Raw genomic sequence first — 17,273 nt, 5'->3', positions numbered from 1 at the left:
ATATTTTAAAGATGTTCATACGATTCAAGTTTCTGCTTTTTCCTTCTTTAGAAGTCTTGCGTGATTTTGGCAGTGTGCTTTGGATAATTATCATGCTGGAACATTCTTCTTCCATTAAGCTTCTGCTGACTGGGAGTCAACCTGCCAGCCAGTATTTTCGTATATTCACAGGAAATTATGGTGCCATCTATGAATGTTATCTCTGCAGCACCTTTTGCATTCATGCAGCCCCATTTTATCACATTTCCACCTCATGCATCACTGCCAGGACCTGCCCCGATGTGATTACTACCAAACAGCAATAAATAAACCCCCATCTAGTTTGACCCATCAAGCTACTTTTCACAATGCTTAGCAAAACTTAGTCTTTCAATGTTGTACTGAAGTGCCAGCAAGAGTTTTTTTGTGGGCACCATCCATAGCAGTTGATGTTGTGCCATATTCTTCACACTGTCTGAACTGTCACAGCAACTCTGATTTCCTTTGATAATTCCTGTGCCAAGTCTGAAACACATGTACGTCTGGCTTTCAGAACTATATTGTGAAAGTAGCAAATTGTCCGTGGCTGTCACTTTTGCTATATCGAGTTTCTATTTTGGGTCTGTGTTTTCCTTATAGTCTTTCTAAAGTATTCATTTTTAGTTGTTCACAAGAATAAGCAGTTGATACCAGTTTGAAGTATTTGACGTTTAATCGGTATCACACAGGGGTTACTGACTTCTGTTGTGTAATGCACGATACTGAAAGCAAACACAGTTAATACACAACTTTTCAGGTTAGGAACTATGCATTATATGAAAGCAAAATGTCTGAATGATAGAAGTTGCTCTGTAAATCTGTTAAACATGCACATGACACACTGATAAAATGTATTTTTTTTCAGAGTATTTAATGAGAAAGCTAATTGGATTTTCTATGATGACAGGAAATAACACATTTTTCAGGATAAATATATCGGTAATTTAAATAATTAGTTTTATTCTGTGTTCTTTTTTAAATTCTTAATTCAGACTAGTTATTTGTTGCACTTCAATCCATGTTTACGTCAACAAGCTTTGGAACACGGACCATAAAGTTTGACGCACCGCTGAGGACGGAAGTATTTGACGAACGGACAGCGCTGGATACATGAGGATTTTCAGTTTGTGTTCTTCCAGAGACGCGTTTTGCTTCAGTAGTGACCGCTAAAATTCAACCGAACAGTGAGATAATAACAGCAATCGATAGAAAAATATTTTTCTGCAGCTAAATTCAGAATAATGTGAAACGTAAATGTTGTTTGTGATAGTGTTGGTAGCACACTAAACGTCGAGTTTTCCCCCAAACTATCGTTATTATGCTGTTACAGTTTTTATTTTGTACAGTAAGCGATTTCTTTAACCTTAAGTACTTAGAATAAGGAAGCACTTATTTCTTCAATGTTATTTACTCAGCGTAGCTTTACGCTAACTTGTCTGACAAGGACACTATTTGCAAAGTGTTTCTTAGCAGCTAACTCCAGTAAATGGTTGTTCATTTAGAGCTACAGATAAAGACAGCGCCTGGAGCTATCTAAACATGAAATACCTCAGGATTTTAAAACCCCTGTTTAACGCTCCTCATCAGTGGACACCTGTCAGGTGTAGCCAGCCCAGATATTGTTCTAAATCAGCCAACACCACTGTCACCTCAAGAGAGAAGAGAACAGCTGTAGGCAAGTTCAAGAGTCACATATCATCTGGACCAAGTTTTCAGGATTTTATCAAAGGAGTTAACAATAATAATCATAGTAAGACTTGTGCTGTTGATGGAGAACATTCACACAAACATGATTATCTTCCTGAACACTTGGAGATGGGGAACTCCAGAAAAGGTCAGTCTGCATGATTGAATGACGTCTTCAAATGAAATGTGTTTTGGGACAATGCTAGACTGGTGTTTTACTTTTTTTTTTGCAGTGTATTTTGAAACCTATGGATGCCAAATGAATGTAAATGACACAGACATAGCTTGGTCCATATTACAGAAGAAGGGATACCAACGCACACTTTATCTAAATGAGGTACAGCTGACCTGTTCTTCTATTTTGCCTTTTTATTATCACTTGTTTCAACACGGTTAGCTTACAATACTTGTGTACTTGCAGGCAGATGTTGTCCTTCTAGTGACATGCTCCATAAGGTATGATAACAAGCGTGTTCTATTCTAAAACATAATAGAAGAAAGTGTGTTTTCAGAGGCAGTTTTTGTATTTTTACGACTTAATTGCCAAACAAACTAATGGAAACAACTAAACTCTTTGTTAATAGAGAAAAGGCCGAACAAACAATTTGGAATCGACTACAACAACTGACAGCCATGAAGAAGAAACGGTTAAAGACCCAAACACCAATGAAAATTGGGATTTTAGGTAAGTTACCTGAAAAATCTACACACAGGGAATCGATTAGTATTTGTGAGGAAGGAGACTTTGTCCAATGAGGCTGACAGACCTCACAAAAATTGGGACGTTTGCTCAGTTGAAAGGAGTTTTGTGAAAATTGTACACATTGTGTTCTGTGGAGGAATATATTCTGCAGTACAAGTAAAGACTTTCTAGAATGAGATGCTACAGCTAAATTTCCTAAGTGTCCTTTTTTAAAGCTTTTAAGTCTATTGTCTCATATTAAATCTACCTAAACATATATCAACAAGACTCTTATTTATATCTTACTTAATTTGTGTACTTTCTGTACATTTTATGAAAATTGGATGATGTGACATTTTAAATGAAATGGAAGAAAAAAGTTCGCCACCATGAAGCACTGTGAAGTTCTAAAGGATAGTAATACGGCATGCCAGGTAAATACACTGTCATGGCAGGTCACTTTTTTAGTTGATATTTTTGTAAATTATTTTGATTTATATTCGCTTTTAGCTGATGGTTCAGTAAGCACTGACGTTCCTGCCACACATGCACAGACCCAACTAAAGCATCTGTAGACTTACAGTGTAATGAATTGTGTTTTCTTTATTAGGCTGTTTGTGTGTTTTAAGTTTTTCTCCACTCTTGCAATTATTCCACTAGATAGATAGATAGATAGATAGATAGATAGATAGATAGATAGATAGATGCTTTTCTAATCCTGAGGGAAATTCAAGAAAATGAAAAATTGAATTGCACTGAAGCAGCCAAACTGAAAACTCTCTGCAATAATCAACTTCTTTAGCTTAAAGTAAAACTGTAGCAACAGCTCTGATTGTGCAGAACTTCAAATTGGCGATGATCCCAATGACATGTCAGAGGACGTAAATAATGAAGTTGCTGCTGCTGTACCATCTGAGTGAATTCTTACAATGTGCACAGTTGCTCCCTCAGTTTGGAGGCCATGTGGATTCTGCTGCTGTCTGGATACAGCTGTTTAATAAAGTCTGAAAGCAGAGGTTTCAAAGATATTTTAATGGTTTTGCATCTGTCAGGTTGCATGGCAGAGAGACTGAAGAAAGAGCTCCTGGAGCGGGAGAAGCTGGTAGATGTTCTTGCTGGTCCCGATGCTTACCGCGACCTTCCCCGTCTCTTGACTGTGGCTGACGGAGGTAATCAGGCCAGCAACGTTCTGCTGTCTCTGGAGGAGACGTACGCCGACATCATGCCCGTCCACCACGCTCCTCAGGGATACAGCGCTTTTGTGTACGTTGTTTATCAACAAGTATGGTTTTTGGAGGAAGATATTCAGCCTCCAGATTTTCTATGTCTTTTTCTATTGTGTCCACTGATGATTTTGCGTGCATCCTGGGTGCTGGCAGGTCCATCATGCGAGGCTGCGACAACATGTGCAGCTACTGCATTGTTCCCTTCACCCGAGGGAGGGAGAGGAGTCGACCTGTTAGCTCCATCCTGGAGGAAGTTCGCATGCTCTCTGACCAGGTAAGTTATGATCAATTAAATTAATATGGACCGGTCAACTGCGACCAGAGCAAGAAGAAAAACTACAATGTTAGAGAGATTTTAAACACTTTATAAAGACTACAAACAAGGGGCTGCAGCAGCTAAAGCAGGCTGAAAACAAAAACAGACTGTGTGAACACTAACGTTAGACATGACTATGATTGCAATCATATATCCAATTAAGTGAATGTGTTGCTTAAATGTATTCTCCAAGAGAGCTGATTGGTCAGTAAGTGTTTTAATACGTGGTGATCTCTTTATCTGGAACATAACCTGCTCTGAAGCTGTTCAAGCATTTAATATAGATTACTGTGTTCATTTAATCTGATAAGAAGTGAACCAATATTGTAGTGAAAAGCCCATATTAAACCTGAATTTACCTTGATAACCTTAAATCCTGCTTTGTAATACAAATTTCTGGTCTAGCATGACTGCATATGTGGTTGCAGCTTTTTGTTTTCAGAGGGAAGTGATGGAATTTAGATGTAATATGGGAAGAAGTTTTTAAACAAGAATGAAGAGAAAACTGCATGAAGTTTAGTTTCGTAAGTAATGCTTTTAGTCTGCCTGACTAGTTGGTGTGAGCGCAGGGATTTTCCTGCATGCAGGCAGTCTGAAAAAAGGTTTTAACAAGCCCCAAAGGAAAATCACAGGTGCCAAAATAATAAAAAGTGAGAATAAAATCCATTTTTTAAGATCAGTTTTTGTAATTGATGTTAAAATTCCTCATGCACAACAGACTTTTTTGATAATCAAATGGACAGAAATAAGGAAAATGTATAGAATGCTCTCGGATAAGGTTATCTTTACTGTACGCAGACCGACTGTCATAAGCATGATCTGTTCTGAACCAATAAAAAGTCGTACGTGTGTTTGTCTGGTGGTTTGTTGTTGTCAGGGTGTAAAGGAGGTGACGCTGCTGGGTCAGAATGTGAACAGCTACAGGGACACATCAGAGCAGCAGTTCTGTGGTTCAGACCTGACCAGGCTCAGCCGAGGCTTTAAGACCGTCTACAGATTAAAACAGGGAGGTCTGCGCTTCTCCGACCTGCTGGACCAGGTGTCACGCATTGATCCTGACATGAGGATCAGATTCACATCTCCTCATCCCAAGGACTTTCCTGATGAGGTACATGATAAAGTTAACTCTGCTTGTTAGCATGGCTGTAACGTCAAATCGACCCTCATGACAATTCACTGTTGATTTCCAGCCATCAGGTTACAAATATTGATGTTCAGTCTGGTTTTTTTGTCATTTTTATGCGATCTTTGTATATTTACATGGTGCATTTAGGTTTTCTGATCTGATCTGCATGTTTGTTTTTACAGGTTTTGCATCTGATTGCAGAAAGAGGGAATATTTGCAACCAGATCCACCTGCCAGCCCAGAGCGGAAGCAGCCAGGTTCTAAAAGCAATGCGCCGTGGGTAAGAGACCAGTTCAAAAAAAAAAAAAGAAACAGCCAAAGCAGTTTTGTAAAAGCTCTGAAAATGTGACTAAGTGTACCAATAAAATGTCTTTTCCTTAAATGTACAGTTACACCAGAGAGGCCTACCTTGATCTTGTGAAAAACATTAAGCAAATCATCCCAGGTAGGCTGAAAAGAAACAAGGTTTTTCCTTTAATTTGTCACCTGAACAAAGATCTCCTCAAACTCAAAGTGCACAGGAAGAGAGGCACTACTGATACAAGTTTTGACATGTGCCTGAAGTGTGATTTGGAGGTGAATGCAGAAAAGGGAGATTCTAGTTTCTCCCATACATTTCTTGACTCACATCTATTTTCTGACCTTGAAATGCCAACAGCACACTTATAAAACAGAACCAGCTTTTTAGGTAGCAGCTCACTGACTGACTGAGTTGGTCTGCCCAGACATGGCTAAAAAACATTCCCAACTACTGTTAGATAAAGTCCCTTCTTGATGTAAAATACAGCTATCTCAGTGGGCAAAAAAACATCTTGTGTGCACTGAGTGGGTATAGAATATAGATGGAGGTTGGATCATGTCGAGTTTTGCCCCCCATGTCAAATCACATTGGTTGTAGGGCAAATTAAATATTCCAGAGGGAATGTGATATTTTCTAGGGAGACTAGTTTTGAAACCACATGAAACCCTTTAACCCTCATTAGGTTAACTTTAGTTATGTTTGTGTGTGAGGTGTGAGTCTCAGCAGCGACTTCATCTCAGGCTTCTGCGGTGAATCCGAGGACGACCATCAGCAGACGCTGTCTCTGATCAGGGAGGTGGGCTATAATGTGGGTTTCCTTTTTGCCTACAGCATGAGAAAGGTGAGCTCCTGTTCCACCACTAGTACATCCTTCATTTTAAAATCAAAGCTCATAAATGATCGAGCTTTGTCATTTTGTTTTACCTGTCGTCTTGTGGTCATCGCGTTTAGAAAACCCACGCCTTCCACCAGCTACAAGACGACGTGCCAGCAGAGGTGAAGCAGCGCAGACTTGAGGAGTGCATCAGTGTTTTTAGAGAAGAAGCTGTGAAGGTTAACAGCCGCCTCATCGGCAGCACACAGCTCATCCTGGTGGAAGGAGTGAGTACTGCACACATGACTGAAGCCTCTCCTTTTAGACAGAGGATACGTAGCCTGTCTGGCTTCATCTGTTACAAAATATTTCTTTTTACATGAGATCGGACAAAAAAATCAAGTGCTGTATTATGAAAAATACCACAAATAATAAGACAAAGGCTAAATCTAAGCTAACAGCAGCTTATCACACTTTCTGAATAACTGACTATTTATAATTATCTAAACACAGAAAATAGCTACCACTTTAATAACAGTAAAAAAAAAACAAATCTGCTGAAATGGAGCTCAGGATTCAACCTAAGAAGGACTGCTATGTAACAGATGATTTAACTGCAGCTGATAAGTTGTGATTGTTGGTGAGGTGAAGAAAAAAACATGGTGTCCTGCTGTTAGATCCTGATCCATCCTGTCTCCATGTTGAGGATAATTTATAAGTAATTAATCAAAGTACTGGCACTGCTGTTCTATGTGTTTAAATGTGTGCAGCTCTGTCATTTTAGGGACACTTATAGTCTCTGCATCTGTGATGTTTTTGGACCAATGCTGATGCACACAACTTGAATTGCGTCGCTTGTTTGTGCCCATCTATGTGACTGCATGCAGTTCAGACTTGCACAATGTTGAAAGTGATACTGATACAGTGGCAAATACCGTCAGGTATGTGGGAAAGAATCTGTGTCTGAAAGGGGCTTAATAGGCATGCTTTGATTTGATCGTTTCCTGTAGACATACAGAAATGGAATGGTTTGTAGTGCTTCTCATCACGGCTAAAGGTCGTCATCCTGCATCACTGCACTGGGTTACTTTATCCTGTTCAGTTCTGCTCAACTCTGGTTTCCGTTTTTATGCAGGAAAGTAAAAGATCTGCCGAGGACCTGTGTGGGAGAACTGACGGCAATATGAAAGTGATTTTCCCCAAAGAGGATGTTGCTGCTCAGCCTGCAGAATCCGGCACGGCACCGATCTGTGCTGGAGACTATGTGCTTGTGAAGGTAGGATGGAGTTCATGCAGGGACGGCTTTAAAGAGTCAGAACATTTTTACATTTTCATAAAATAGACCCTGAGTGCTGATTTTATTGGTAGATTTAAGTTTATCATAAATATATAGGTTTGGTCTTATTTAATGTCAAAGATACCGACCGTGTGTTTACAGGCCTTCAAAAAGAATGCTGCTGCAAGTGTAAAATGTAACTAAATATTATTTAATGTATTTTCTTCCAATAAAGTGGTAATATCAGTGTTTCTGTTGTCCTCCAAAATGTAGTAGTGCCTAAATGCACATGAAAAACTGTGTATACATGCATCCAAAACCTAAAAATTCCATCTAAAACCCATTTGTGGTTGTAACATATCAGCCCATATGTTAACATCAACACACCAACATTAGAGCATGTTTGGTGTCCGAGCTGTGAGTGGCAGCGTGTTATTTCAACAATCATGTCTATGAAGATCTGTAAGGCATTATGTGGTATTCAAGGATTCATTCTTCTCCCTCTGCTACAGATTTCATCGGCCAGCTCCCAGAGCCTGAGAGGTCGAGCCCTCGCTCATTCGTCCCCGAGAGGCTCCGTGAAGCAACGTGAGACTCGGTTTGATGAATTTGCAGCCTCAGAAGCAACCGTGATCGAAGCGTGTCACTGACTGACACAGGTGACACCACATGAAACAGCTGCTATCACATTTCCTTCTTCTCTGGCTGTTTTTGTGGGAGTATGTGTCAGCTTGGGCTGCTGTGACGAGCTATAAAAACCTCAATGTGTTATTTACACATTCACTTCCAGCTGTGTGTGTGTATCTATGTATATGTTGATCAGTTTAATTTATTAAATAGATATTTGGAAGATGTGTAGTTTATTTAAGCTCCCTCTCTGGTCAAAATGAATTTTTTCCACCTTATTAACATGTCCTTATGATTATTTTAAATGTGGGAAAATTAATCATGAGGGAAATAATCATGGCTGAGCAATTTTACCTTGAAACTGCAGCAACGGTCTCAAAAATACAGATTTGGGCTTTCTAAAACTAATTCTGTCAACATCTATTCCTTCATTCTTCCAGTAGCAACACATAATGCTAAATCACTCTAATATAATTTCACTTGAACAGTGGAGATTAGTTTTACAGTGTTTGAGCAGATTCATAGGTGAGCTGGTGTGCTCGAGCTGCAGCAAAGAAGGAAGCAGAGTTACATCAAAGTCATTTTAAAGTAGGAAACATTTATTTTTCATGGAACAAACTTCCAAAGATGTCATTTTGATACACAGAGATGAGTTTTTAAGGGTTTAATTAACAAAGAGAGACTATCACAAATTACTGACAGCTGTGTTTTGTCTGAAGCAGCGATGTTTGATTGACGGTGTGGCGTTTTTATGGGATCCTCAAGACTGCAACAAAAATGTCAGCACATTGGCCAAATCGCTCTGAGTCACAAAGTTGACAACTGAAGGAGAATTCACCTAAAGTCAGCAGCAGAAAGTGCTGTGAAATGATTTTCTAAGGTGCATGCTCTTTCCGAAGAGATTATTGTGTTGACAGCAGCAAACAGCGTCCTGAAGAATTTCTCTTGTTTTGACAAGACTGCAGTAACTCTGATGCCCTCATCCACATTTCACAGGAGGAAAAGAATATAAGGGAAAAACAAAATTGAGAAATCTAAAGTGTATTCCAAAGCTGGAGTTTCTCACTCTTGTAGGAGAATTTAAACTCATTTAGTTGCTTCTTTCAAATTTCTGTCCGGTAGACGTCCTCCAGCTGTGATTGTGCTTTTATTGTGAAAGGCCCCAGTGCTGAAAAAAATCCTCAGGAAAACGGTTCAACCCGTGAACTGAACATCTGTCCCAATCAGCATGTAGTCCTAAAAAAAACAGTTACAGCTTAGAGGTTATGAATCTTTTTGACAAAATTCTAAATGTTGCCTTGCATCTTACTAAAATCCCTGTCGTACAAGAAGGGCAATCAAAGATATGCCGTTTTATAGAAAATATTAAGGCTCTGACCTTCAGGACTTGAAGTTGGGCGTTCACAAGCTTCATCTTTCCAATTGTAGGAAGAGGGTATCCTTTACCAAGTTGAGCTGTGAAGTAAAATTCATAAAGTTAGATCAGTGTGTCTCAAACAGCATAGTGATATTTACCAGCAGTGCTTGTATGATACGGTTTAATTTTGTGGTACAGTGAATGCAGCTCAAAATACTTCATATTAAACAGATTTGCTGTGCTGCAAATATAAATATAAAAATGCAAATATCAAGCCATTGAAGGAATTTGTACCTCTGGAGAAAGTTCCTAGACAGCTTGTGGGACATTTGGTAGAGATGCACTTAAACTCACCATTCAGTTGGGGTATCACTACGACTTTAAGGAGAAATTGGAGCATGTTGTCCAGAGATCTGACCTGTAAATCAGGATTAGAGTTAATTTACTAAGTAGCTGCTGATGGTGGAAACAGAGATGTGTTGAAATGCAGCTCTCACCTGAAACTGTCCTACATAACTTGTACCCAGGGTCAGATCCATCCTGTACAAATTGGGCAAAATTAGAAGGTGATGTTCATTTGTACAAGAACATTTTGGCCCATTTTGTCTGTGTTGGTTTTATGTTTTTTAGTTACTCACTTGTTGAGGGTGACGGATCCAGCCAGCTTCATTCCACTAACAAACACATTGGCACTGACGCTGGTGTCCTGTCAGGACAACGGTGGTTAAAAAAAAACATTTTTACTCCGCCAAGGAACACGGCGGGGTTATGTAACGATAAGCGTACGTTTGTCTGTGAGTCCGTCTGTCTGCAACATGACTCAAAAATGGACAAATGGATTTGGATGAAACTTTTAGGGAAGGCCAGAAATGACACAAGGACCACCTCATTAGATTTTGGCAGTGATGCAGCATATAGTCTGGATCCACCAATTTGTTAAGGATTTCCCATTGCAACTGTAACTGTAACCATGACAATAAGTGAACGCTGCATCAGCTGACTGCTAACGATCACATGATTGCACCCTACTACTGACTCATCTCTCAGAAATGATGCAACTGATTATATTGTTTGGGTGTTTCTGAGTTTTCCTTCCATCGTTACTTGAATTTTCGGACATTAGAGATGCACTTCCTGTGTCATGGGAATGGTGCCAAAATTACCAGCCCTTAACTTTAAAAAATGTATGCCTTCAAAATAAAAGCATGAGGAAACGGTTATTTTAACACTAGCAAAACAAAGCCTTGCAACAAATGATGCACTGATCAGCAGACTTTTATAAGAGTAATTTATACATGCAATTCAGTATCTGTACATAATGTACACATGCATAAGACACACCTGTGCTCAGGTCATTTTGTTTGTGGGTACATCTGTATTAAAGGGACATATTCTCGAGTGCCGTGATTTCTGATCCTCAATAATAACAATAATAATGAAATGCTGCATTTCTGACAATGCCAATGAGCGGCCTTGGCGAAGTACTGCACTGAGTGCTTTTCTTGTTCTAAATGACGCAGAGTCTTTCTTTAAAATTATGTTTCAATTATTTCAGCTGTGTAACTTACCAAGTTAAGAACAAAAAGTGGGGAAAGTGTGGAGTTGGGTTGGATGGCGTAAGCTGTCACTGTGGCCGTGGCCTGAATCGTCACATTGTTGGGTTCAAAAGTGATGATGGGATTTTTCACCGTCTTCACCAACAGTTTCATCATCAGGCCTGGAAATTTCTGAGCAATCTATAAAAAAATAACATGCACAGTGATGCTATTGACAAACTACCTCAAATGTATATGCTGCTTTCTTAAATTTTTAGATTGTATGATCACCTGAGGGATGAAGACTCCAAATGTTTTGGTGTTGAGTCGGAAAGGAGAACCTTTTGGGATCTGTAGTGAAAGAGAAAGATAAATCAGTGAGATGTCCTGGAAGCGGGTGTGTTAGAGGTTTAGGAGGAGGCAGCTCACCATGTCATCAGTGATATACAGGCTCAGGGCTCCTGCTTTGTCGTAGACAAAAGCTGCAGAGTTGGCAGTGAAGGCAGACATGCCGATGTACAACATGCTGTTGATCTGTGGCGGCAGGGAAAAGGCTTTGGGGGAGAACGGAGGCTCCTGGTGCTTACCAATGTTGTAAAATTCACCCTAAAATGGACATTTGCATAAAATATGTGATGAGTTTATGATAAAAATTTATAGATATATGTGAAGTGATGCACATTTTGTCACCTTCAAGCTCAGATCTATAGAAGAGTTAGAAATGATGGGTGATGACACCATGGAGTATTCGATCTCTGCGTACTTGTCCACCTTGGCTACAACTAGAAACAGACAGTCACTTAAATGGTCGACATCAGAGGAGCTTGAAAATGACTCGCAGGATGGGAAATTTTACCGTTGAGAGTTTTCAAATGAGGGTTTAAATCAGACACTGCGCTGGCCACCAGAGGGCAGATCTGCAACAACAGAGAAGCTTGGTGTTACAGTGATTTCTGGCTGGACAGAAAAGTAGATGGGTCAGTGTATAATTGGGGGACTTTTTGTAACCTAATTGACAGATATAGTTGACATTTTTGCTGTTTTCAGGCCAAAAAGAGAAAGATTCCTCTCAAATGTTATATATACAATTGAGTAAAATTTAAATAGTAATTTATAAAGATATTGTAGTAAACCTGTTGATACTTGACTCACACACTACTTTATATGAAATAACTCAAAGCCTTGGAGTCTTGCCAGTCTTTTCTTCAGGAGAAAATGACATCATGTGGAGCAGGTCATGTGATCTGGAATTAACACACTTCCTTGAGAGGTGTTTTTGTGATGGGTAGCTTATAGACACAGATACAATTTGTTATTTTCCATATAATATATATATTGCCAAAAAAGAAAGATCTGTCATGATTATCTCAACTTAATTAAGAGAACACAAACAAAACATTTTTGAGTAAGCTGATTTTATTATTGTTTAGCTACTTAAAAGGAGGTTGTTATTAAGATTGGACGGTTATTTAGTTGACATTCTAGTGATATCCAGTCATTTTTTTATTAATAAGTCATTTTTTCCATAATAAATAATTATGGAATTTGTAAAGACATGATCATAACGAACATAAAAAGCATGACTTTTTTTTCCCTTTAATAAAAATGTATGGAAGATATATCACATGGACTTCAAAAGTCCTCAATTATATACTGACCCAGATACAGAACATTTCACAGATGGTCAACAGTGAGAGGAGAATGCCTTCTTTAAATGCAGATTTCATTCACAACTACTGCTTTGTCCATAATTTCTAACTTTAGTGAAAGAATATAAGGAAATTTGCAAATACTTGAACACATATTTGAAGTTTGCAGTTTCTGTCATATTAGTTGGTGGTTGTTTGTTTGGTGGTCAGTGTGAACTTTAACTCTCCTATGTTTTAAGTCTTGACAGTAACATTGCTGTTTTTTTAGAGCTAATTTCTAAGTCTAAGAGAAATTTAAAAACAATCCAGAGGACTCATGAAGGATATTTCAAATTAATCTACATGAAAAATGTTAATCACACCACTAGACATTTTGCGTTAGCTGATTGTTGACATGATGATGCGTAATCTCCTGCACATGACTGATTTCATGCCAACTGACCTTTTTGTTCCACGAAAAAATTCAAGTCCAGATTAAATTATCATGATATAATAAGAAAGTCACATGATAGGTCACTGAAGCAGATTGTGGCATTTTTTTCTGGTGCAAACATAATCAGTTCTTCCTCAGTAACACTGTGAGAGTGCATCAAACAATGAGCGACAGGGAAGGTTGGGGTTGACAAAATGAGAGTGAATTGACTTTTGATTTAATGGAATATTTGCAAAGATGTCTATTTTCTCAATATTTGCCACAAAACCACCCAAAACAAAATGTGGAATGATGACAAACTTGAATTTGGACTCGATATTGAAAGAATTCTCACTCACTCTCTTTTTCAGTTCCCATGAAATTTTAGGTAAATACTCTCTGCTGGTCTCACAACTGTTTCCAAGATACCAAGTAGCTTTTCGCTATTAGAAGCATGTTTGAAAACTCTGGTAGCTTCGTGGACAGATCACAGTGAGGTGAAAATATGACTTTTTGAAGGTTCTGAACCCAGCCAAATCACGGAAAGTCTTATAATGGCTATGGCAGGTTATACTTTGACTTTGTTCCTTCTTACAAGCCCTCAAATTGAGATCAATGAATCCCTGAATTCGACAACAATCTAAGAGTGGCATGTACAATAATGAAACATATCACTCAGGTAGCAGTTTTGCTCATTTAAATACATTTTAAATGCAGGACTTGTAATTTCACATTCATGCATTCATGTTTTTATTATGTACTTGCTGAGTAGGTTCCTTCATGATCCTCAGTAGAAATTTGTAAAACTCTGAGCTGTGTTTTGGTACTGAATGATTGTGACCCCATAGAGTGTTGCATAAGGGTGGTTTGTCCTCACCTGTTTTTGGAGTGCGTTACGCAAAGCTTTATCAACAAATTTGTCAAAGAGATTGTACAGCCAGCTGAAACAAAGGAATTACATGAGTGTCCAGTCATTCAAGCAGGACAAGTCAAACTAGGGAATCGCACTCGCTTACATGGTTCAAACATAAGACTCTGCAGGTTTTCTCTCACCTGGCTCCACCGTGGAACTTGACTTTGGCGCTGCCAACAGCAGCTGCACAGTTGACGCTACTGACGGCTGGTCGTCCTGTCTCATCACTCTTGATGGCAATGCTGGTTGTGATTGTGAGTCCGTTTACATTCAAGTCAAAGGAGCCACTGTCCTTTCTGTTGAGAGACAAATGAGTCACTGCTGCAGCATTTAAAAAAAAGAAGAGTAAATACACTGTAAGGAAGCACTCTTTTCTCACTCACATAAACCGGAGGTACTTGACCCTCCAGTTTCCATTCAGACTGATGTATGCATCACCAATAGACAGTTTGACTGCAGAACCCGGCACCAGATCCACTTCAGACTTTGGTAATCCAATGTTGGTTATTTGCATACTGGAAGAAGCAAAAATGATTACAAATTATTGTACACAATCAGTCTCCATTTGAATTTAGTGGTACGTTGAGTAAACTGACCCCTTACTTTGTCAAACTGTACTGGACTTTGCCGATGGGAGACACGCTCTCTGATCCTGAAATGTCTGGCACTTTGACGGATTTGAGTCTTGTCTGCAGGGCAGCCATGCCCAGTAGTTTTCCTGGTAACAGGGAAGAAAATTCGATGATAAGTCTCGATGTTATCACATGGCTGTGCATTTACAATTGAAAGAGGATACATTTCCTGTGAGCCTCACCATATTCAATGCCTTTTTCTGTTAGCCTGACTTTTACTCCAGCATTGGTGCTTGAGGCTGCAGGGATCAGAGCCACCAGCAGAGCCAGCCAACACCTCAGTAGCATCTTGATTTCTGAGAGATAAAGGACAAGATCATCAGCAAAATGTTCATGTTTCTGAGAACATGGCACTGAAAAACAGGCAAGACTCTGCTTTTTGCTGTTTTTCAGGAAAATTGTTTGGAAAGCAATAAATCACGACTTAATTTACTAATAAATATATGAATCTATATAAATGTAAATACTAGCAGAATAGTGTACAACTACATTTGAAATCCTACAGCAGAAAAAGTACAGAAGTAGTTAGTGAAGTAGAATAGTAGTGTTTCAAAATGCTATTTAAGTACCGTAGTTGTGTACTTTTTACCACTGTCCTGGGTTTGGTGGGGATTTGTGCCTGTAAAAGAGCTGACTGTTATTACTGCAGACACATGACTCCTGATAAGTCAGCAGGCAAACTGGAGTTTTATTAAATTAAGCTGAGATTCAAGGCCTTGTTCACAGTTTTTGTCCGCTATGGATACAAATATTTGATTCAGTGTAGAAAAGTTGCAGGATTTACAAATATAAAAAGCACCACAAGTCTGCTGTTTCAAGGTACGTGTGTAATATCTCAGTTTAATCACACATATACCGTATGGCTTCAAATCTCAGTTGTTGCATGCTTTTTTACAAACAATCTCGAGCTCCATCAGCCAAGCATGAAAAACAGTAACTCGATCAAGCATTTGTCGTTTGCAGGTGAAACTACACTTCCTTGAACTGTTTTCTGACAGCACAGAATCTGTGATATGCGACTTAAAGGAGTTTGCATATGTTCTGCTGGGAGGGAGAAGTGAGCTCTTTTCAGTTCCTTCAGAAACTACATCTAAAACATAGTGTAACAGAAGTGTTTGGCAGAAAAAAAATGTTTTGAGCAGTTTGAAACATCATCACTTAGTTTGTTTTTGATGAGAGTATTTACTGTATTTTTAAATGCAAAGACACTGTGGACACTGACAACGATGGAAGGACGCACGCAATCACATCAGTCCTAACTTGAGTTGTTAGTTGACTAACTGTAACTCCAATATACTATTACACAATAAACAAATCAGAATAAATGGGACGATTAAGAGCAGGAATCAACTTTTGTTAGAAAGATCTCTCAAAATTACACTAATTTCAAGTTAATTCACACACATCTTTATTAATTCGTCATTAAATCTCTGCAAACTGCTATCATTTAACATCAGCTTACAGTCACTCTTACCTGAAGTACTGGTTTGTCAGGACCAGATGAATTCTCCTGGTGTGTCTGACTGTGACTGGCAATAAAACAGAGTGAAAGAGGAAGAGAGGCACATGACCTGTAATTCACTTACTGATCCAGGAACTGAACTGTACGAGGGGACTTACCCAGTAACATTAAGCAAGTTTGGAGTTTGTCTCTAGACTCAATTCTGGTCTGAACTCTTTCAAAATATTCAGAATTCACTGAACAGTGGAGAAGAAATGTCTTATCTGAGTCTTGTTTACATAAGGACAGACTGAAAACTAAAGTAAAGCTGAAGATTATTTGCCTCTTGCAGGTATATCTGCTTCCCAGTTCCTCTGGTGAATTTCCAGTCAAGGCTCACAGAAGGAACCAAGCACAGACACTAACTAGATGAGCCCTCAGTAGAGGGCAGAACCACGCCCTCTGCTGGCGAAAACCCTGTCCTCCCTATACAACTGATGCAATATGTATCAATTTAGATCATCCTATGTATCTCCCTTCCTACTTGATCTGCTGACCTGTAACTCCACAACTGAGCAGGGGACCTTAGACTGATCTTCAGTGTCAAGTTTGATTATCCTGACTTCAGCGGTTGCAGAGATATCGGACCGGACATACATACTTACATACATACATACATACATACATACCCAGCCAGATACCGCATCGAATGCAATAACCCTGCCGACGTACCCGTTGGGCGTGGTTAAAAACTCGTTCCTCTAGCTCGAGTTCAACATATTCATCTTCCTGGTTGGTTTTGTTTATCAAATCTCAAGACTATCATTTTTATTGGCTGTACTGGTGTGTACATAGCAGATAATTTTGTTTCATCCAAAGTATTTTGCTTTGCTGTGAAAATATCCAATAGGCCACAGTTGGTCTGTCTTTATTCCGACAGGAACAACCGATAAAGAATAAACGCCATGTAGCTGCAACCTCCAGCTTCTCTCCCACATTTTTTAGGACCCCAGGAAGACTAGCTGGTGCCATTGGCATCAGCTAATGGGGATCCTTTTTAAATAAATAAATAAATGACGATAGTACCAAAAGTCTGAGGATGTGCACAGACTGCTTTTCCCAGATAAAACAATCTGCTCACCCTTCCCCACCCCAATTGGGGTGACTTTGCTCAGACACAGTATCAGCACTAGATGTGTACAGTTTCCTTATCAAATGAGCTGAGACAATTCCATAGCGAACAGTCAGAGCAAAAACAATAC

General features: G+C 39.1%; 2 protein-coding genes across 3 annotated transcripts; one reads left to right on the top strand and one right to left on the bottom strand.

The window, feature by feature from the left end:
- Nucleotides 1-1,091: 1,091 nt before the first annotated feature.
- On the top strand, nt 1,092-8,295 carry cdk5rap1 (CDK5 regulatory subunit associated protein 1). Its single transcript, XM_022194269.2, has 13 exons — nt 1,092-1,852; nt 1,938-2,041; nt 2,126-2,160; nt 2,289-2,389; nt 3,439-3,649; nt 3,766-3,886; nt 4,806-5,036; nt 5,237-5,334; nt 5,444-5,499; nt 6,066-6,196; nt 6,307-6,456; nt 7,305-7,445; nt 7,958-8,295. Exons 1-13 carry the CDS (start codon nt 1,558-1,560, stop codon nt 8,093-8,095), a joined length of 1,812 nt encoding a protein of 603 aa, XP_022049961.1. The 5' UTR covers nt 1,092-1,557; the 3' UTR covers nt 8,096-8,295.
- A 355-nt stretch (nt 8,296-8,650) lies between these two features.
- On the bottom strand, nt 8,651-16,188 carry LOC110951289 (bactericidal permeability-increasing protein-like). Of its 2 annotated transcripts, XM_051948588.1 has the most exons (17): nt 16,045-16,184; nt 15,140-15,189; nt 14,753-14,866; nt 14,542-14,656; nt 14,322-14,453; nt 14,079-14,234; nt 13,903-13,966; nt 11,821-11,881; nt 11,655-11,746; nt 11,394-11,570; nt 11,256-11,315; nt 10,998-11,165; nt 10,068-10,135; nt 9,927-9,969; nt 9,784-9,847; nt 9,451-9,527; nt 8,651-9,308 (listed from the first exon to the last, which is right to left on the bottom strand). In XM_051948588.1, exons 3-17 carry the CDS (start codon nt 14,856-14,858, stop codon nt 9,267-9,269), a joined length of 1,425 nt encoding a protein of 474 aa, XP_051804548.1. In that variant the 5' UTR covers nt 14,859-14,866; nt 15,140-15,189; nt 16,045-16,184; the 3' UTR covers nt 8,651-9,266. The 2 variants fall into 2 exon arrangements, with proteins under 2 accessions (XP_051804548.1, XP_051804547.1); XM_051948587.1 differs by lacking the exon at nt 15,140-15,189 and having other exon boundaries at nt 16,045-16,188.
- Between the last annotated feature and the right edge of the window lie 1,085 nt (nt 16,189-17,273).

The sequence above is a fragment of the Acanthochromis polyacanthus genome, chromosome 5, assembly GCF_021347895.1.
Source record: "Acanthochromis polyacanthus isolate Apoly-LR-REF ecotype Palm Island chromosome 5, KAUST_Apoly_ChrSc, whole genome shotgun sequence".
In the NCBI taxonomy this organism is placed as follows: Eukaryota; Metazoa; Chordata; class Actinopteri; family Pomacentridae; genus Acanthochromis; species Acanthochromis polyacanthus.
The sequence above is the reverse complement of the archived record's forward strand: the minus strand, read 5'-3'. Positions and strand labels throughout refer to the sequence as shown.